A 22777-nucleotide genomic window follows, 5' to 3' on the forward strand; every position below is an offset into this window, starting at 1 on the left:
TTCATGTTGTGTAAGTAACTGTGTTGAAATCTTATTTATTTCACCATTCTTTCATGTCATCTATTCCAGTTTTACACAGGAGAGAGAAAGGTCATACTGTATTTTTATATGTAACTAACACTATTTTGTTCTGTAGGAACAGAGCCTACATTTTGTCAGGCCTTTCTGGATTCTAGTGTCACCATTACTGTAATAAAAGGACAGATAGCACATCAACAGGTAAAATTAAGGCCAAAGAATTGAAACAGTTGGGTTTCTTGGGATATTGTTGGATGTTTATACATGCGAGTTTTGATCATTTTATAAAATTTATTTAAACAGAAAATATTATCATTTTACCTCTAAAAATCTGTAATAATTTCAGCTCTAAATTTCTTCAAGTACCATGATGTGTAAGAATCAGGCAATGGGTGGCACATCGTAATTCTCAATTTGTTTTTTTTTGCCTCAAAAATATTCAATACAACTAGAAAACAACTGAAAAACTATTTAAATTTATTCTGAAACAACTGTGACAGATATTTTTTGAGTGCTTATATAAGGAAAAAAGTAGGTAAATTTTAGCGCATTTCAACTTGATTTGACATGTCAGTATCTTAAAAAGGCAAATCTTGCAACCTTTGCAAACACTTTGATGATTATTTCTGGAGGTTGTCAGGTATAAATATTCGATTAATGCAACAATATTTCATTGTTTTTTTTCCTTCATGTGCCACACCTTATACACATTTTGCCTGATTCTTAGACGGCGAAGTACTTAAATACTTTATCTTTGCCTAATAGATTTTTTGTTTTAAACAGGCTGATGTTATAGTTAATACCACATCTCAGACTCTGCAGCTTAACTATGGTGCTGTGTCCCAGTCGTTGCTCTGTGTAGGGGGCTCACAGCTTCAGAAGGAGTGCAACATAAAATATCCCAAGGGGGTCCAGCCAGGGGAAGTTGCTGTCACCACTGCAGGAAACCTGAAAAGTCAGTGTGTCTATCATGGAGCACTATCTCACTGGAGGGAACCTAACTCTGTACAGGTAATGTTTATTCAATAAGATAAGGACAGAGGTTAATATTTATTATGTTCATTGTCTGAATATAGCTGAAATATTGCTGCTCGGACGTTAAACCCCAACAAACAAACAAACAAACAAATATTTATTATCTCTAGAGGTTATTTCAAATGTTAGAAAGTCTGCAATGGAATAATAACTGACTGTAATAGATATAACCCTGTGATGATAATGTTCTGTAAAGTTTACAAAGTATTATGGTCAGTTCCAGATCAGTGGAGTAATTTTTTTAACCACAAAATATAAAAAGAATAGGTATGGTGAATATGGACAATATCCCTATCGAGATGAAAATATCAGCCCAAGGCCACCCACTGGTCGTCAATGAACAACGAGGAAACCCTCAAACCAGAGGGTAGGCTGCAGCTGACCTCAAAACAGCGAAAGAGTTGCCCCTTTATACTCAAGTAACATGAAAATAAACTAATGGTGAAAACAAAACAAAACATACTGTGGAAGTGGTATTATTTGTGGGGTACCAATTTTTGGTGTTTTTCGTGGGAAGGTAAATCCATGAAATTTGATTCCAATTGAATAGGATGTTTCCATTGATGTGTATACTGAAAACTTCAAACAACGAATTCAAGAATTCATGAATTTGTGTTTCTTCCCTAATCCACGAAAATTGGTTCCCACAAATTAAAGTACTTTCTCAGTACAAAGAACTTGACTTTGGACAGGTACAAGAAAGGTGGCAGGGTTGAAGTACTTTGGCGTGATGCAACATGTTATAAAAATTAATATAGTGGAAAATTTTTATGTGGTTCTAATTTTCGCTAGATTTTCAAGATTCAAGGAATTATGAAAAAGAAATCTTGCCAAATTTAAGTCCAGGCATTTTACATTATTTCCATTCCATTAGATCTGAAGACCCAAAAAAGAAAGATCCCAAAAATTAATATCCCGATTTCAAATTATGTAATTTGTAACATGCCTAAATTACCCATTGTAAGGTATTCAATGTTATAGCATTATAAGCAAGAATTTAAGATGTATAATCAAGGCGGTTCAGTTTTATGTGAACATGTTGAAATATTCTTAACCAAGATTCTCAGTGTCATTGTCAAAAGTAAGCATAAAGTTCAGACATAATGATCTGAGTAAATCTTTAAGGACTAGGTAATATATACTAAGAAATGTAAGTTCCAATATCTCATTGAACTTTCCATTCCAGTCTTTCCAAAGGTTCTTTGGACTGTCAGATATCGCCGGTAAAAATGTGACAGGACCAGTAAAAAAGTCTGAAATGCCAGATCAGAAGTCCAGAAAAATTCCGATATTAGTCATTCTTGATTCAGGTCAAAATGGATGGTAAAACTTGGTTAGGTCCTGGAAATGGTATGTCATCACAGGACCAAATGTCCTGAAAAAAAATGAATTTTTGGAAACACTGCATTCATACTACAAATTATTTAAGGAAATATGGCATTTTTTCCATAATGTTTTGCAGGTATTACAGACTTTTATCAGAACCTGTTTGACCACAGCCAGTGATAGTGGTTACAGTTCTATATCCTTTCCTGCTCTAGGATCAGGCAGTTTAGGTTACCCAAAGGAGGTTGTTGTCAGGGAGATGTTTGGCTCTGTGGAACAGTTTGCCAGGAACAACCCACAGTCATCCATTAAAGATGTGAGATTTGTAGTGTATGGAGGAGATGGTGAAACTATCAAGGTAATGGTTTCAAAGATTTTAACACTCTTAGAAAGGACACCTGAAGAGAGGATTTGAGAAATTTGAGCACAAGATGATAGAGGACATTTAAGGTGATTATTTATGTAAGAGATTTGAGCACTCTAAAGAGGACATGTAGCTTAAAGTTGGAAAGGTTTTAGCACTCTTAGAAGACAGTCAAGGTGATAGTTTAAGAGGTTTGAGCACTTTGAGACCACATTGAAGATGAGGTTTTGAGAGGTTAGAGCATTATTAGAGGACATTAAAGTGAAAAGGTGGTATTGTAGTGCAGAAATTAAAGATTTTTGGCTGAATTTTTAAATTCATAATGGACATTTGAGTGTACAAATATTTATAACATACCCCTACTCAGCAAGTAGTTAGTTTTCTTTCCATCCACATTTCATCACAATTATCTCTGTTTTCTCGATGGTTGTAAGCCATTTTGATTGCTGTCCAATATCATCTTCCTGTTTTGTGGGAATTCAAGATTTTTCATTCTTTGGAATGATAGACAAAGTTGTCGTCACAGACATCTTGGCTCCAATGGATATACTGATTTCAAATTTGGTGTGTATCTTTCTACAGATGCAGCATTACTTTAAAATGATTTTGGTTGCTGTCCAATATTAAATTTGTGGGGTGTACCTAGGATGACAATTTGTTTGCCTGACTATTAACTGATACATTGTCATCACTGGGATCTGATTGTAGAATTTTGTGCATTGTATTTGAGTTCAAACTCATCTCAAATTTGTCACTTATAATGAGTTTTATTTTTGAGTTCTATGACCACATTCATTATGAATCAGGAATATGCTGTGTCAAAAATTATAATGAATCAAACAAGTTTAAGGTAGGGATATTCACTGCTTTTGTCATATTATTTTTTAATAATAATTTTATTTTTTTTTTTATTATTTTTTTTTTTAATACAAAATTCTTATTATTTCTTTAGGGTTTTGAATAGATACTAAGTCAAACCTATGAAAATTGCAGAGAAATCCTTTTCCCACCTAAATTTCAAGATATCTAAAAAAAAAAAAAACAAGCACACTGACCTGTTATTTTTTTCTGTTCATATTGTTTTGTTACAACCCTATAATATCCTTGTTATTTTTAAACAGAGCAGTTTACATCCTTAAGTGTCCATACTTATCCCCAATTGTTCAGTGTATAACATCTGCAGTCCTACTAAGCTGCATCCTGTGGTGTAAATAACATTTTGTTGGTGTTGTGATTAGTTTTGTACTAATTTTGCTTTTGTCAACTTTGAGACAGAGAAAATTTCAATATATTGTAGTGTGCTATGGAATTGCATATTCTTAATTTTAGATGCATATAGATGTATAAAACTCAAAAATCTTTGTTGGACTGTTGCATTTCGTAATTCATTAATATTTCTGAATGTTTACAGACATTTGAGTATAAACTGAAAGAGAAATTTGAACAAAATGAAATGCAGAAAAAGCTGAAGAAAGCAGGTAAGACCTACATTATTTGGTGTTAAGGTTTTTTATGGGTTTTATTACATGTGATTATAACCCTAATTTTAAAGTTTGAATTAGGTTATTTAGTGATTGTGGTGTCTGTCTGTCTGTTTTGTCTGTCCACTGTTTTTTTTGTCCTCTGCTCTTGTTTGGAAGGTGACATAAAAATACTGATGTCCGTCCATCTTGTCATAATTGTATACACAACTCCTTGGAAACCACTTGATGGTTTTTGTTCAAATTTTGTAGGACTGTTAGTCCAACTAGGACTTATGAAAGCGCATAAGTTTTGAATCTGCTATTTATACAAGTGTCAAACATTTGTAATTCAACTCTTTCTACAGCGGTGGGGGATATATGGCTACGCGTAGCATTCTTGTTGATGACTTTGTTTATATTTTGACCATATGTTTTCTAGGATGGGACTGGGGGATATCTTTTAGTGATCTTTGACCTCAGTTTTTCTAGCTAAATATTACAATTAATTATCTTAAATAGAACTTAATGATTTACTATTTGATAAAAAAATTTTCTAAAATGATATTTTCTTAAAAATTTATGCTTATAATGTCAGATGTGGAATTTGAAAGCATAGAGAAAAGATCTTGCATCTTGTTGGCTTTATTTTTGAGTAAGAGTTGAAAATTGTAATACTAACACCAACTTTTTGTGGTTTCTAAAACTTTTCAATTTGTCTTAAAGGAACTCCCAGCAAAGAATCTACTACAACTGTTATACCGGAAAGTGATGAGGAAGACAATGACTTCAAACCTACAACCAAGTACAGAACTCCTGGGCAGGTAGGTGATTCTATCAGTCTGCTTACTAAAAACACCAAAGGGGATTATGTGTTTGCAGTCCACTACTAAAAACACCAAAAAAGGACTGTTTGTAGTCCGCTAATAAAAACACCAAAGGGGACTATATATTTGCAGTCCGCCTACTTAAAACACCAAAGGAGGCTATATGTTTGCATTCCACTACTTAAAACACCAAAAGGGACTATATGTTTGCAGTCTATACTAAAAACACCAAAGGGGACTATATGTTTGCAGTCTGTCATCAGTCTTTCTCACAAATTTGTTCTTAGCACATGTAGAAATTGTAATAATCTTGTTACCCCAGCAACAATCTGTAATTTTGTTTATTTGTCCACATTTCTCTAAAACCTTGTCATGCTGCACATCTCTGAACGAAAGTCTAGATTTTGATATTTTGCAATTTTATGGAAATTATATGCAAATTAATTGCACAATGGTACTGATGCTGATTGTTATATATAGATTAAAGATGGGTGATTATGGGGTGGGATAGATGGGTGGGTGAGCGGGTGAGTGGGCCAACATGTGACAATGGTCTGTCACTCAAAAATGGTCATTTTTGTCCACTTCTGGTAATTATCTGCTACCTGTGGGGTTCAACGGGAACAAATCAGGAACCAAAGCACATTCATCCTACAGCCTGAAGACCATGAAGGCTACTGCAGCCAAATAAAGTGTGTTACAGTCATGAGTGGGGGGTCAGGAGCCCCCTGAAAGGTCATTTGTGTAACAAAATGAGGATTTTTTCCAATTTTTGGCCGCTGTCTTTAAACCAGAAGTGGTCAATACAAGGGGTTGTCATGGAAATGGTGGTGACAGAAATCATTCTTATTTAGTTTGCAGGTGAAATAGAGTACTTCAGATTAATTCTGCTCTGGTGAGGGTCAGAGAAATGAACCCTTCCCCTCAAAAAATCTAATTTTTTTTCGACAGTGGAAACTCCTGACCTCTTCTTTTAGCTTTCAAGTCATTATTATTAACAGACTCTATATCATATAGCCTCATTTCAAAGCACAGTCACGCTACTTCCAGATGGACTCAAATTTGCGCTTTCCTAAACTCAGATTTACACTGCCAGAACTGATAAAGCAGAACATGGTCCAAACCCGAACAGGTCCGGGTGTAGCACAACAAGGCTTAAGCTGTCCCCTCTAATGTTTCCTTAGATAATTTTATGAAATCATATGGGAATCATATGTAGATGTGCATGTTAAAAGGAAGTTGATAGTAGTCTGACGCCTTATATGTTGCATAACACAAAGAGGATATGATGATGGTAATAGATGCCTGCAAAGGAAGATGATTCAACTTCAGAATTTTACATATTCAAATCTTGTAACTGCAACTCTTCTTGAACTTAAATATAGACTGATGAATCTTAAGAATGCTTTAGTGTCATGAATGGACTTGCATTATAAAGAATAAATAATTACTATTTGGTGCCTGCAAGGAGAGATAATCCATTAAAGAGTTTTTTTCCCTTTTCTTTTTGGTTTAAGGTCCCAGTAAAGTTAGGGGGAAGTGCATTTTTTCCCATTTTACTTTGTTTAGTATATTAATGTATTTGGATGGAATACAAGTTCAAAGTTTTCTTCTTAGGAGAATATAGGTTGAATAAGAGTTGAATCAAATAAAGCTAGGACCCTTTGATTTTAATTTTGTACCAAGTAAAGCACTGCTATTCACATTATAGATTTTATTTCTAGTTTTTTTTGTTTCCAGATTGACAGAAAACATCAGAATATTAGCTATGATGAACCTGGTCCTAGTGGTCTGAATGACAGTTCTGAATGTTGTAAGTGTGGAAGTGGACCTACTCCAAGGAAGTAAGTAAACAACTACTGTATGTTAACCCTGCAGATTTATTAAACCCCCTCTCCTTGTAAACAAAGTTGTGGGAGTATATAAAGGAATCATCCTGTCTGTCTGACCGTTGTCTGTCCTCATGCAACTCTTCCAAATACGCTTAGAGGATTTAGGTGAAATTATATAGAATGTTTGGCATCATATTAGGTGTGCATGAAGCAATTATTTTTATTGTTGAAAGACTCAAAGGGGAGATAATCCAACTTAACAGCTTAGGTCTCAGTAACCACTTCCAGGTCAAATGGCCAGCCCCCTATGTAGTACCAAAAACACACTGAACCTAGACCTATGCATTGTAAGTGCATTATTTGTGTGTATTCTGATTAGAAGTAGTCAAAATGAAGCTGAGAATGTGTACTTAAAAACCATATATGCAATTGACTACAAAAGTGTATGAATATTGTTTACATGTGTGAGTAATTTGCATCCATTCTGTCAGTTAGCAGAAAAGGTAAAAATGTGGATTTTCAGTATTATTTATTCAAGTAAATTATGTGAAGAATTTCTACAATCATTTTACCATTAGCATAATGATTTTGAAAGCCTTAGTTTCCCAGCTTCGCAATGGAATGCAACTTTAAGATGTCATTTCTTCTGGGAATTCACTGTGAAACTTTGAAAATTAGTTTTTTAAAATGTAAAGTAATGAAAATGTTAGAAGTGGTTAGTGAGACCTTGACATTTATATCATTTGAAGTGGGAGGTATTCTGTTTGTGAGCTTGCTTACAGTATTTCTATTTGTGATAGTGCTAAACACCAGATCAAGTTTGATCCGGTGACTTGCATTCCAAATTATTTAAGATTTAAGAGGTACGGCAGATTTTACAGTATTGTGTTCTGCCTCCTACTTTCATGATAAATTATTAAATTAGGCATTACATGAAAAAAAATATATATTTTCTGAAAATTTATTCTTCAAAAAAGGAGTAAATAGTGTAAGAGATTATTGAATGGTAGCCAAGGAAACAGGGATACCCACATTTTTTCCTTTTGCACCATGGTTGAAAATTTCATTGATTTTAGTTTAAAGCCTTTAACCATCAATAAAACCAAAATAAATTCTGAAAGGTAAATGGTTTAGGAAGATATTCAGCATATTACACATTAATATTTCTTAAATATTAGTGGAAAAATATTTTTAAGATGATGGACTTGTGACATATGGAAAATGGTACAAAAAGTTTATGTTTTTCAAAGTGAATGACATCTAATACACAGTAAAAAGAATTGAATCAGTATAAAGTTGCATGTGTTGCCAATATTTACTTTTTACAAATTTAATTTGTGCCAGATTCTTGAAAGAAAACATGTTTTGAATTAAAGCTGTTGCTAATGGGACGGAGACCAATGAGAGTAACGTTAGTGACATTTGGACATGTCACAGTAGCAACAACATCACTAAAAGTTAAAATGTATGCACACAGTGGTGCTTTATAAATGCTTTGAATAATTTAATTGTACAGTCTGGTGTAGAATTTCTAAATATACAGAATGTCATTGGCAGGTGTACTTTGTATCAAATGAATACACAAGTAACCAGTTTGTAATAGTAACATTAGCAACATCTTCAGTAATACATTAAGGAAATTTTCTATCTAGATGGGTCACACTAAATAGGGCCAAAATCGTTACAGGAGGTGAAAAATAAGATTTATGATATCTTTATCGAAAAAGTTTTAAGTTGTAACTGAATGATTCTTCTAGATCTGTTCATATCTTTAGAGTGGTGAACTGTTGATATGATATGAGTACTAAATGCAATAAGAACTGTTCTTTGTACCAGACTGACACACCAGATTTTATGGATGAATGGATTAATTATTGTTTAACGTCCAGTGTCAACCTAGTACGTGCACATCAGGGCGAGAAAAACTTGATGTAATATGATCTCTGCTTTGTACTAGACTGACACGCTCAGCAGGATTTTCCACAAAGACACATTATACAGACTCTGTTGCCTCTGTAAATTGACCTTTGCTTTTACTCCCAAATGCTGTTGGCTTGGATGAGAGGCAGCAAAGACCAATTTTAATTTCTGATTTTATCTGGTTAGGGATTGAACCTGCAACCTTTGGCACTCAAAACAGAAAGGGGATATGAATTATTTATGAAGCACAAGCCAAAATGTCCATGTAATGTCTGGAAAGAAACATCAAACAACAGAAGAATGAATAATTTCAAATCACTTTGCAGTGAAGATGGAAATACCATAGTGATCAATGCCTCAATGACTTTCACAATGGATTGTAGTAAAGAAAGTCGTTTGTAGTCTTCAGAACCCCTTAATTACTTTGCCCATTTAATTCATCATGCATTTGCATTCAAAAGTCTAAAATACTGCCTAGAAGCTTAAAAATATTTTAATGTTTGAAAAATTGAAGTACTGCCTTCAAATTTACTTCAATAAAGACATAATTTTTTTGCTGAATGCTTTCAGTATATATACCAGGGTACTGTCCCAAAGTAACAATAACTACATACAAATCTCTCCATCTTATACCGTTCACATCAAATTATTAAAAGAAATGTATTTTGATGAACTAGAACTGTACGTAAAATATGGTCGTATCTTGTTGGGAGACGAAAACTGCAACAAAAGTTTCTTAATGTGACATTTAAATGACATTACTTGATGCAACATTTTGTTGCGAATGTCTTTTGATGGACGGAATACAATAAAGGACCTTGTGTCACGATATAATGGACAACTTACCTTCTTTGCTTTCCCATTATGTGATGGAACTGGTTCTGCATCCATTTCTGCATAGAGCGATATTGTAACTCCTATACAGGAGAGTTACAGATGTAAATATATATTGCTCACGTGGCATTGATTTGGACGGAAACGTAGAGCAGTAATGTTTGCAAAAACTAAAACAGCCATTGATATTGATCCCGAAAGTTCTTTGACTCCCTTTCATCATGTGATTGCTATTTATATCAATTATTTATGAAATCCGAGTTTTAAATAACAATAGGCCATCTGAGAACCAACAAGAAAATTGCGATCGTAACATACCACAATGGACGAAAAAGATGTGATGTTCACAATAATATTATTAAATTACCTATTTAGCCTTTACCAATAAAAATATGCCTTAAAATTATAATTAAAACACAAAAGAAGACTTTATTAAAATATAAGTCCATGTTATTAGGCTCCACTTATAAATAATACTTTAGAATTCCACTCCAAATAAGCTAGATGTCAGTCAAGTAGGTCACAATGTCTATTTAATGTCCTATATTATGAAATTGAAAATCCTCAAATTCTAACAAACAACATAAACACAAGGTAATTTTTATTTTTATTTACTCAGAAAGACACCTTTTATTATATAATATAATGCATTACTTCATTTCACACTCTATTTCACAGTTTCAGCAATTCCTTTTTTGATGGATACAAAAAAAAGCAATACTTCCATTTTATTGTAAAATCTGCTGTACACTACTTTCTACTATGTAATTGTGAAATATACTGTAAGAAAACTTGTCCTGTCCTGTATTTTATGGTTGAATGCAATGTGTCAGAGTTTGAAAAGATTTTGTTAAGTGACTAAAATTATCAGTGGATTAAGAGACATGATGTCCACTTATTACCCTGACACGTTCACAGGTGTCCAAGAAGGACAGAGGTTAAAATGTCTTTATAAACTTAGTTATTATATCCGAACCTCGATGTGTCGAACTCAGAAGTCAAATTCTTAGTTAACTTGAACTGATTTAAAAGTTCCAGCAAAACTCCCCTTACTCCAATACAATTTTACCTCAGTTGACTCGAGCTCGAATGAATCAAAATCTTGGATAACTATAGGCTTTCAATCAGTCCCCTTGATAGGACTTCAAGTTTAATTAATCCTGATGTCTCCAAGCTAACTAATTAGTCAGAAAACTGATTTTTTACAATTATCGAAGTATTTTTTCATGACGATTAGCATTGCTTTTGAAATAATTTGTTGTCGCTCGTTGTTGCATGAGTAATCCAAAATGGTGTGTGTAGTGAAGAAAAAACTAACTTTATTGATTACAAGTCGGTATTCACACTAACAGTGATATCAGATATTTTGATTTAAAATTTTTAAAAATACAGATGAATTGTATTGGTACATTTATCTGAACCTCAAGGATAGTAATTACGTATATTTCAATGATTTCATTCGTTTTGCTAGTGAATATGAAATTTTATTGTAGTAATGTAGAGCAAATGCATGGTTTGACAAATCTTCAAATTGTGAGTGACGCAAAACAGAATGTTATGAACTTATGACATTTTCGACGTATAAAAAATTAAAAGGAAATTTCCCTTAAGCATTTGGTGCCGTTCAGTATTTAAAACATGATAAAAAAACACACAAAAATATCTTCCAATATGAAACACAAGTTATCACTCAGAACTCTGTAAAGTGAAGAACACGTTCAAGCACAAGCATCTTATACATCATGCACAACTACATAGTTGGCCTGTCTGTCTGTCTGTACAAGTTTTTAGGGTAACCAATCAAATGGATTTTAAAGAAACATTATTGTAACACATAGGTGTTTAAAGAATAGATTCATGATTCAAGGAAGTCATTTTTCAAAATATGAAACGAGCCATTATTACCATTAACCCCATAGAACAAAGGGCAATGTGAGCTATTTTAATCACTTGACCCCTGTTATTGTCTGTAAACATTTTGTCAAATATCTACTCTGAAACCACTGGACAGATTTTGATGAAAGTGTCCAGCACAAAAAACAAACTGCATTTGGATTCTTGATCCATGAAAAACCATGGCCAACATAGTTATATATAACACTATGAATGCTATTTTTTTGCAAAACCTTGATTGAATGTTTTTTTTTCAGAACCATGAATTTGATACTCATGAAAATAAATATTTTTATGGCCACAATACTTACAATTTAAGGAGTTTATGAATTTCTGTCATTCTTCCATTTGTCTTTCTCTCCATTCAACCGGGAAAGGACTCTGCATGGTTTGTCTGGCCATTTTATCCCAAAGTTTTTTGAGCTACTGCTTTGTAATTTGCTTGGATGCTTATTCACATTACTAGATAATAATGGAGGTGTTCATGGCCAGAGGATTTTGATTTTCATAAAATATTCCCATAATAAGGGAATGACAATTTCAACATTCCATTGGGATACATGGCTTGTCCTGAAATGGAAGTCACATATGGCCAAACTAAGGTAATGCTTTTGTGGTGTCAGCTTAGATTTTATGTTAATTTTTCTGATTAAGTCAGTTCAAAGGAAACAACTTGTGCTAAGCCAATTGTAGTTGGTATGCAGTTGCATTAGCATCACCACATCACCATTTTGTACATTTTTCTTGCATTTATCTCAACAGTCAGGATCTGTTGACTGAAATTTCGTGTTTCTTTTCAAGATTTTTGTGGTAATTTTTCGGATTACATCAGAAGAAACCACTGCTAGGTCAGTCATATTTGGTATGCAGTTGCATTAGCATCACTACATCACAAATTTGTATCTTTTTCTTGCATTTATCTCAACAGTCAGGATCTGTTGACTGAAATTTCAAGTTTTTTTTCAAGATTTTTTTGGTAATTTTTCAGATTACATCAGAAGAAACCACTGCTAGGTCAGTCATATTTGGTGTGCAGTTGCATTAGCATCACTACATCACAATTTTGTATCTTTTTCTTGCATATGCCACTGCAGTCACAGTCTATTGAAATTTCTTTTCAAGGTCCTTAATGTTAAGTTTTCTGATTAGGTCATTTAACATGAACTACTCATGCTGAGTCAATGATATTTAGTGGATAGTTACATTAGCATCACTACATTACAATTCTATGTGCAAATACGTATGCATAAATTGCATATGACCCAGATTTGTGACCGGCAAGACATATCTTTGTTATTATGGTTTATGAGCTTCGGCGTTTAGATTTCGTAGGATGTCACATGTATGAACATGTAGGGATGTGTAGTGTTAAAGGACTTTCACTGTTTCTATGATATTCCAAGTTTTAGAGATAGTTTGATTATGAATATGAATATAAGAAGGTTGTGGATCATCCAATAAGGTTAACTATTTGAATGGAATAGTTTGTGTAGTTTTTTAGTTCACCTGGTCAAAGGCCATGTGAGCTATTGCCATCACTTGGCATCTGTCATCATCCGTCATCTGCAACAATTTTTCTAAACTCTTCTCCTCTGAAACTGCTTGACCACTTTGAACCAAACTTGGTATGAATGTTCTTGGGGTATCTTGCATAGAACTAATGTGGGGAATTTTGATCTGATGAAAAACATGGCCGTCATTACTAAAAATAGAACATAGGGGTCAGACAGTAGTTTTTCGCATATATTTCCAAAACCGTTAGGTTTAGCCAAATTCTGACTCTGGGTTAAAGTGTTCAGCATAATGAGATCTATCTGCAGCCAAATTTTCATTTTAATCTATTAAGCCAGGTTGGAGTTATTGCTCTTTTTCAATGTTTTTTGCTATTTTTATTGTTATTTCTTTCAAAACTCTTCTCCTCTGACACCACTTAACCAATTGGAATCAAACTTACTTTGAATGTTCCTTGGGGTATCGTGCATAGAACTGATGTGACGATTTTTGATCCATTGAAAAACTTAGCTGCCATTACTAAAAATTGAACATAGGGGTCAGACAGTAGTTTTTCGCATTTATCTCCAAAACTGTTAGGTTTAGCCAAAATCTGACTGGGTAAAAGTGTTCAGCATGAAGAGATCTATGTATTGTCAAAATTTGGTGAAAATCTGTTGACCCATGTTAGGGTTATTGCCCTTTTTGGATGTTTTTTGCTGGTTTTAATGATTTTAAAAAAGCTTCTCCTCAGAAATTATCTTACAGAATTCAATGAAAGTTGGTACTTTTGTTTTAAACGGCATCCTTACAAAATGACTGTTTGGATTTTTGATGTGTTATAAAGCATGGCTGCTGTTACTAAAAATTGAACATTGGGGTCAGCCAGCAAATTTTTGCATATATCTCCAAAACAGTGAGGTTTAACCAAAATCTGATTGGGTAAAATTATTCAGAATGAAGAGACCTATCTGTGATCAAATTTTGGTGAAAATTTGTTGACCCATGTTGGAGTTATTGCCCTTTTTCAATGTCTTTTTCTGTTTATGATGTTGTTATTTTAAAAAATCTTCTCAGAAGCTGCTCTACAGAATTCAATGAAAGTTGACATTTTTGTTTTATAGGGTATCCTTAACAAAACGACAGATTTTTGATCGCTGAAAAAACATGGCTGCCATTTCTAAAAATAGAACAATGGGGTCAGACAGCAGATTTTTGCATACATCTCCAAATATGTTAGGTTTAGCAAATAGCTTTCAATTCCTGAGATATCCTTATTATAAGGCTTACAAATGTGTCCAATGAATCAAATGGAGTCAAAATTGTCTGACAACTCCTTGTTAGAGTTTTTGCCCTTAAAAGGCAAAAATTTAACTAGGCGAGGGATTCAGGCTCCTGGGAGCTTCTTGTTTTATTTTACACAAATTTACTAAATTATATGGATTATATAAATTTAATTACTTTTCTTTTACATTGTCTTTTTTACAATGAAATACAAAGCGTGAATTCAATAATTTAAATTCAATATTTATTTACAATTGTGTTTCAAGTAAAAACTGTTTTTGATATGATCGATTATCTGTTGTTTTACATAACAAAACTGCAATTGGATTGGTCACCAATGATTGGTTATTGATCTGTCAGCCATCAGTCAATAATCTGTCTTTTATCTGTCAGATAGTAGTGCAGATCAGGTCAGGGACTGTAAAACCTCCTCAAGGGCTTTGATGAAATGTTAGGCATCATTTATAGGTGTACACGAAGGAGTAATTATTAGGAAATTCAGAGGGAGATAATCCAACTTAAAAGTTTTACATTTAACTCATATTCTATTTGTGGGCTTGCTCAAAGTATTTCTAGTCAAATACTGGTTAAAGTAAATATCATGCAAATGGTACAAAGTTCATATTAGAGTCAACTTACTGTAACATACTGGGGGTATTTTTTGTAGCAAACCTGGTTAGGAAAGTGAAGAATAAAAAATGACAGCTTATACAGTAAAAAAAAAAACTTGGACTGGCTTATATATTTTTAATCTTGAATATGACTTTTTAAATTAGAAAGTTGACTAAATTTTTTATTTATTCATATAATATTGCTATTTTCTATATTTTCCTGACTCTAAGTAGGACATATATTGAAAAAAATACTTCCCAGTGCTTCTTCACAAGACAATAAGTAACTTCAATAATTCAGTGCTTAATTCATTGCTTTACATTTGGTGTATCTCATTGACAATCATACAACATGGCTTATTTTATATCAAATTTTTTTAAAAAAGAAATTTAGGTACAAGTACACTTAGGCGAGAACTTTTCAAACTTATCTCTTTTCAAATATGTTATTATGCAAATATAGTACCATCTTATGACCCTTAATTTCGTCTTTCCTAGAACATGTCCGCCCTTGTTTTAATTCGTCTTATCATTACATGTAGTTGTATGTCATTTATTGGAAAGTATCTGTCAAACTTTAACACATTGTATGCAGAATGCATTGTCTTTTTCAGGAATTAATTTATGTTATTATACATAATATTACATACAATGCTGTTAACAGATGGTTTGGTTTAAATTGTTCAGAATGTATACAATAAAATTGCTCATATTAAGAACATACTGGAAGAATGCAATGATTTTCAAATTAAAAATGTCACTTTGAATGTATGACTAAATGTTTACATAGCTAGCATTGTTAGTTGTTTGTGAAGAAAGCCCAGACCTGTTATAATTAAAAGTTCTTTTTTTCTCAAATCATGGATATCAAGTGCTCTGATTGGTTAAAATCTAAGTTGACAAAGGGTTTGAGGAAAAACTCATTTAAAAGATTTCGATGAAACCCAAGCCTAGTGGTGTTTTATAAAGAATTAAGCCATTTTATCATACCGAAGTTTTTATAGTCCAGGGATCCAAACAAGTAGTGGCCCAACTTCTAGGATCCTCAATTTCTGACTTTTTGGCCTTATATTTATATGAAATATAGAATGTGATTTTACGTGGGTCCTGGACCTTCAACCCTAACTGGTGCAATTTATTGTAGATTTTTGCTTTTCCTCAAGTGTACCTGTGATTTTTGAAATTTGCAAAAGTCCAGGACTTGCCCCTCTTGAAGGTAAAGTTGAATTCCTGCTTACTTAGCCAACATATTGTTACTAGTACCCTACAGGCACCTTTTGCCAAAGAGGACTTTAGGTTTGCACACTGTCGATCTGTCTGTCAGTTTTTTAAATCAGTTTTTTTTTAAAAACTTTTTGGGGTTATTTTTTCAGATATTTTTTTTATATTTGGTACATAACTTTTCAATGATAAGTGAATTTTGCTGCAGTTTGTTAAATTTTAACTGAGCTGTTTACATCTTATAATCTAACCAGCCGTTGAAAACAATCCTTATGAAATGAAGTTGAAGTTGACGATTTCCACTTATGAAAATTTTGCCTAATTCTTTTCTTGGTTTTGAGCTATGCTAGTGTTAATGGTTTTCTTTAATTTTGACAGATTAAACTCTACACAGGCAAAAATAGTTCATATGAAATCTATGCAAAGTGAGTGTCGCATGAAATTCACACAAATTTAACATGATAAAATGAAATTTATTAGTTTTCATATGAAAATCACATCACATTATTTCATACAAAAAAATTATGCAAATTTCATGTGAAGGCTTGACTTGTGCAAATTTCATGTGAATTCCATCACAAAATTTATTTGCTGCTTTAGGTGAAAATCATGTGAAAATATATGGCATGTTCAGTGTAAATTAGGCCTAAATAGACAAAGCAGAATAATCATGTTCCTAGTATAATATAGGAAGTCAGTCATCTAAAATAAATTTTCTACTATAAACCCTCACAAAGAAATTAGTTCAGTGAAAAGTTGGCCAGGACTTCTTGTCTCTTCTAAATGGGATTATTCATGTCTTTCCTTAGTTGTTAGGATTTTTGTCATCATCTCTAGATTAATGATGATAGGATGAATGATAATATATGAATAGGAATTTTAAATTATAGAGTGATTTTTAAAAAATCCAATATAGCCTGGTGTAATGTTTCATTATTCTATATGTATTAAGAATGTTCATAACATAAAGGGTGTTAAATTTACAAGATATTTAATAATAATTTTTAACAGGATAATATTTTTGTCATTGTTAGCTATGACTGAGTGCAAACCATGTCATCCTGACGGACCTCACAGCAAGACAAATTTGTTTTAACGAGTTTTTCATCACTGTATCTGTCATTTTTATCACCGTTGGTTTTGTTAATGCGACAGTCATGGACTCGGGACAGACAAGATGGGAATTGTTAAAATTATTCATTTTTGCCGGAGGTGGAAAGTAAAAATTTTAAAAAAAATCACTTTGAAGAGTTTGAATCTTAAGGGTGGTATTGCGTCAAGTGATGGTAGTTAAGGCTTGTGTTTGTGTGTGGTAAGATAGTTACTGTCATTTAGGTGTCTATAGGGTGACAAATCTGTCGTCGTGGTGATGGATTTTGACGTTTTTTCACACGTTATACAATAGATGATGCGATAACTAATTTAACAGTAAGAGTTAAGTCTTTGCACTTTTACTGTTAAAAATAAAACGGCCCCAAGAATTTAAACACTTTCTTATTGAAGTATTTTGAGATCATAAAAACCAACTTTAATTTAAAATATTTAAAAAGATAATATTCTTTTCCTGAAGCCATTATAATTTTAATAAACACTTAATCATTTAAATTCATTATTATATACCATTTTATAATTGAAATGTACTTTTAGAATGATATACAATGTTTTAATGTTCTAACATAGTATTTTAACTAGACAGGTCCAATTTGTTTTTCCTCATGACACGCTCATTTTACACTATAAACAAAACAGAGAAAATTGGACGTTAAATGAAAATATGTAAATTAAGTTGAAACTTATTTTGTTAGTAGGCAGTAATGATACTCTGAATGATGAGAGAAATATTACCGTAGTATTGTATTGTCTGTGCCGCCAGTGTCACAGTTGGCCTTATTGTATATCTTGTTACAATTCTGTCGATTGAATTTTTATACATGTAACATTTTTGTTATTGTGCATCTCTTACTGTACAAATTAAGGTGTAGAATTAAATACATGTGAAGTGTCATCAGTTTATTGTCAGATGACTAGCATATTCCCTTTACTGTTATTGTCATTGATGATTTTTTCAAATGTTGGAGGGACCAGGTGTCAAAGCTCTAACCAAAATTGAAAGCTGCCAATTTAATTTTGTCAATTGCATCAAAATGAAACTGAAATGTCTGACATACAGTAATATGAACTATGGTTCATTGAGATTTCTCCATATTAATCATGGTCCTGGCCAATTTTGTTGTGATTTTAATGGAAATTCATACATACTTTTTTTCTACCTAATTTTAGGAGTATTTTGATGATATATTTAGTTGAGATCAGTAACAGTATTAAAGTTCATCTTATTTAATAATGTACTTAGTGAAAGGAAATCAACCTGTTAAAGAGTTATACCAGAGCTATTGATTGAAAGAAGTTTTTTTTTCATGACAAATATCAGAAAGAAACTGATTTTATTTGAAAATTTACATTTTAAGCAGGCTATAGAAACAGTAAGCATGAGAAAAAAAGACAATTATTGATTATTTAACCACATTTCTTCACAATTTAGATAGAGCAATTGAATTCATTGATACCAATTAAATTATTGTAGAGTTAATTGATTGTTAGAATCAGTTGACGACATGATTTCATTGATAAGGTCATCTACATTTCCTGTTTGTATTGTAGTGTTAGAGATTAACACAGACAGTGAAAATATCATCAGTGATTTGTACGCGACTTGTAAAGATGTACTCGACAGTTATAGTTCTTGTCAGAGCCCTGATTTCCGGGACTCGTACATGCTAGACATACCAACACGAGACGTGAAATGTTTGTGAAGGAAAATAAATGAAATTTCCTAATTGGATGATTTTAGAATTTTTTCCTGTCTGGCTAACACAATACAGTGATCAGTTACTGCCAATTCAACCAGCGTTTTATGTTGCACATCATGCAAGCAGTATCTTAACGGAATAATTACGGAAGGTTCAATCCCACAATAATGTCATTTTCTGATCTCGTCTCCTTGTTTGATAATAGAGGGTAACGATAAAAACAGTAAATTAAATTACCATCAGTTAAAAGTCAACAGCGTGCCTCGCTATCTTGTCACTAACTAAATTATATAGCTTGGGATTTCTGTTTCTAGAAATTTAACAATGATTTGGATTATCAGACACGAAATGTTATCCCATATGTTGGTAATCACCACATATTGTAACATTGTATTGATGACAAGTTAATTTAATTATTTACTGAGATTTAAGATGATTGTTACTTTGTTGGTAAACAGTCAAACCATTAAATAGTAACGAGCCCCATGAGCTGCTTCATGTTGATGAGTCCCAGCATGCTTTAGCAGCCATTGTCATATATTTCATATCTTTCTCGTTAACAGTAATAATATTTCTAGGTCTATCATCACAAATAAGGCAGTAATATTTCTATTCAGTCATAAAACTCTGTATGAAGAATTGAATTAAAACAATTTCTCCTGATTGAAGACAATCTAATCGCTGGTTATTGTAGCTTGATGGAGCTGTGTCATGAAGATTGCAGCATCTATTACCTGATTGGGGAACTTTGTAGAAAGTGTTTTGTCATAATTTGTAATCAGAATTTCAATGGATATGATGCTTTATAAAATATGATATGTATCAGTGATTTTCAGCTATGATCACCCCCACCCACTCTTAGTTTTAATATTACTTCACTAATAGTAAGCACAAGAAAAAAAAAGACAATGATTGATCATTTAATCACATTTCTTCACAATGTCACTCCCCATCAAAGTGTTTTTTAGAATGGCTTCAAACACTTTTGATCTTTGACTTAAATACTCTTGCCTAAAATAAACTAAGTAGAAGTAGTAAAGGTAGATTAAATTCACATGTATCTAGGGTATTCACATATTTTTTTTTGTCTTCAGGAGTATATTTTTTTGCATGTGCAAGGTTTGTAATTCGCTTATTAATTAAAATGAAATCTTTTTTAAATAGAGATGATTATCTTCTGCTTAAGTGAAATACTGATTCTTTTTTATCCCACTCGTATTTACCAGTTTCAGAAATTTCTGCTTCTTGAGTTGGCTCCATAAAACTGCGTTTTTGTGGAGGAATTCAGTGCCAGTAATTCTGTAAAACAATGATTCTGTTTAATGTCATATAATTAATGGAAAGCTAATTATAGACAGATAGGAAATTTACTCAACTTCTATATTATTTCAGAGTTCCTAAGATATACTTTGGTACAAGAACACACAAACAGATTGCTCAGATTGTCAGAGAACTGAAGAAAACAGCTTACAGAGAGGCAAGGTGAGATTTTTTGTTTACCTCCATCTGTTGGTCTGTCTATTCTGACACAACTAACATAATGATAATGATGATAATAATAATAATAATAATATTTTATTTCTTTATAGTGTCACCATTGTTTACATTACATATTATACATAAATAAAAAGAACATAGTTATCGTAAAAGATGCCAGCCGGTAACAGCTTACGAGAACTACAATCTGCTCTCTTTTGTTGTTCAATTTTAAAGAGAAACAGTTTTTTAAAAGCAACCTCCAAAAAGAGGTAATGGACATATTATTTGCCACACTTAGAGTCAGGTGTTAATTAATTGTATTCTCATATTGTTTTCTTAATAAGCTTCTTAATTAACAAAAATGGAAATTCAGTTTGCTGTTTTGGTCACATTTCAATGCCTAAGATTAATAAAATTTATTTGGACTGGTATTTAATTGCCAAATTTTCTGATTAGTGGATTTAAATGTTTCTTTATATAACAAAGTTGGTACTTTGTCAATAATGATCTTGCTCTACATCTATTGTGTTGCTGATGTGATTCTTAGTTGTGTATAGAAAACAATGTGTATGTTTCAATGATTCATTTTTCACATGGGCAGATGTAATTAATCACTGGTTGTCAGGTTTTGGGATATTATATAGAACAATGTACAGCAAATTGTGTCTTGTTCTTACTTTTTGGTTATTGGTTTCTCAGGCGTTTTCGCAAGAAAATTAACACAAAGAAAGATAACTCCTGTCATTTTATGAAGACATGTTATTACTTGGAATATAACTACTTTATTATAATTGTGTTTTAGAATGACAATACTGGCCAGTAAGGAGTTTGCCTGTATACATCCTGCTGTATCTAAGGTGAAGAATAAGAATGAAGGTTGTAAAGAGCTGATGGATGTAAGTTATTGAGATTTAAATACAGGTTAGCCTAAGAATCATGTAAATAAGGAAAAAGGTGATAAGTTTGTTTTATACCCTGCCACATAAAGTGATCAGTTATTATGTGATACTCTCCAAAAAGTTGCCTGTCTGTCCGTCTGTTCCTTTCACGACAGTTTCCAGATAACTTCAGATGTAAAAGGATCTTTTTCAAGCTTTGTATAATTATTGGGTGTCATAAAATACAGATCTAGTTCTAATTTCAGTTTAATCTGATTATGTAGACAAAAGTTATGGTCATTTTAATTTGCTTTTACCTGAACAAATTTTTTGCAACATGACTGGGTATAAAAATGACTTTTTTTTGTTAATTTTCTAAACAACTTTTATGCTATTAAAAAGTCACATTCATGATCAAAAATACCAAAAAGAGTTGTATCTCGAGATGGGAAAGTAAAGAAATTGGAAAAAACAGCTTGTTCAATTCTGTTGAAAAATACTTTTCACCAGTATTTTACACTTCAAATTATTATACAACCAGTCAATATTTTTCTCAACTTTTCCAAACTCCTTTTAAACTTTTGATGGTACTTATACTGAATGCATTTCCACTGTTAAGGAAGTTGACAAAAGTATAGATTTATCACCATTTGCATGACTCTTAGCTGAACTTGTAATTAAATTCATCTAATTATTACCATACTTAAGGGCCTTAGATTATTTGTCTAACCAGTCAAGTTGCTGCACAACAAGAGATAGTCTGTATGTCTGCCCAAAACTCCATTGTCATCATTTCAGAAAAATATGCCTAAATGGATTTTTGTTTACAGGACAGATAACTAGTCTAAACTACGAACCTTGAAAGGAAAATGTATTTCTGTTAGGTAGATATCTAGATAATTTGTGAAAAAAAAGTTTTTGTAACAGTCAGTAGAAGACAATTTAAAGATTCAGAATTTCGGAAACCAGGGACTTCTTTGTGAACAAGTTATTTAGGAGGAACATTGAAGTTGTTTTTATGAACATTTTCTAAAAATATACAGTGGTGTAAAACAGAGCCTGAAAATATACAGTGGTGTAAAACAGAGCCTGAAAATATACAATGATGTAAAACAGAGTCTGAAAATATACAGTGGTGTAAAACAGAGCCTGAAAATATACAGTGGTGTAAAACAGAGCCTGAAAATATACAATGGTGTAAAACAGAGCCTGAAAAGATACAATGGTGTAAAACAGAGCCTGAAAATATACAATGGTGTAAAACAGAGCTTTTTAGAAAATTGATTATTTCTTATGCAACAATAATTAATTTTCCTCTTTCCTAGGGTCCTGGTTGTAAGTTTAATGACAAAGTAAAGAAAGTATTTCCACATTACTCCAGTGTACAGGAATATGGTCTTTCTGAAGCTTGGGATTTGGAAGACTTTGTCTACTTGTGTAAGAGTAAAAAGGTTGGTTTAGTGGTCTTTATTACTCAATACAAGTTAGTTTAGA

General features: G+C 32.5%; 1 protein-coding gene across 3 annotated transcripts in view; it reads left to right on the forward strand.

Moving 5' to 3' along the window:
- The window catches only part of LOC148608398 (Fanconi anemia group J protein homolog), a 56882-nt gene that overhangs the window by 7930 nt on the left and 26175 nt on the right, over positions 1-22777 (forward strand). For all 3 annotated transcript variants that reach the window (XM_088546361.1, XM_088546363.1, XM_088546362.1), the window contains exons 6-14: positions 137-219; positions 802-1029; positions 2516-2737; positions 4155-4221; positions 4930-5027; positions 6771-6874; positions 20319-20408; positions 21208-21301; positions 22609-22734. In XM_088546361.1, the coding sequence (XP_088402487.1) occupies positions 137-219; positions 802-1029; positions 2516-2737; positions 4155-4221; positions 4930-5027; positions 6771-6874; positions 20319-20408; positions 21208-21301; positions 22609-22734 (1112 nt within the window). The remainder of the gene's footprint in view (positions 1-136; positions 220-801; positions 1030-2515; positions 2738-4154; positions 4222-4929; positions 5028-6770; positions 6875-20318; positions 20409-21207; positions 21302-22608; positions 22735-22777) is intronic.

The sequence above is a fragment of the Perna viridis genome, chromosome 9 (genome assembly GCF_037379345.1).
Source record: "Perna viridis isolate PV_CMFRI_1.1 ecotype Kerala chromosome 9, ASM3737934v1, whole genome shotgun sequence".
Taxonomy (NCBI): domain Eukaryota; kingdom Metazoa; phylum Mollusca; class Bivalvia; order Mytilida; family Mytilidae; genus Perna; species Perna viridis.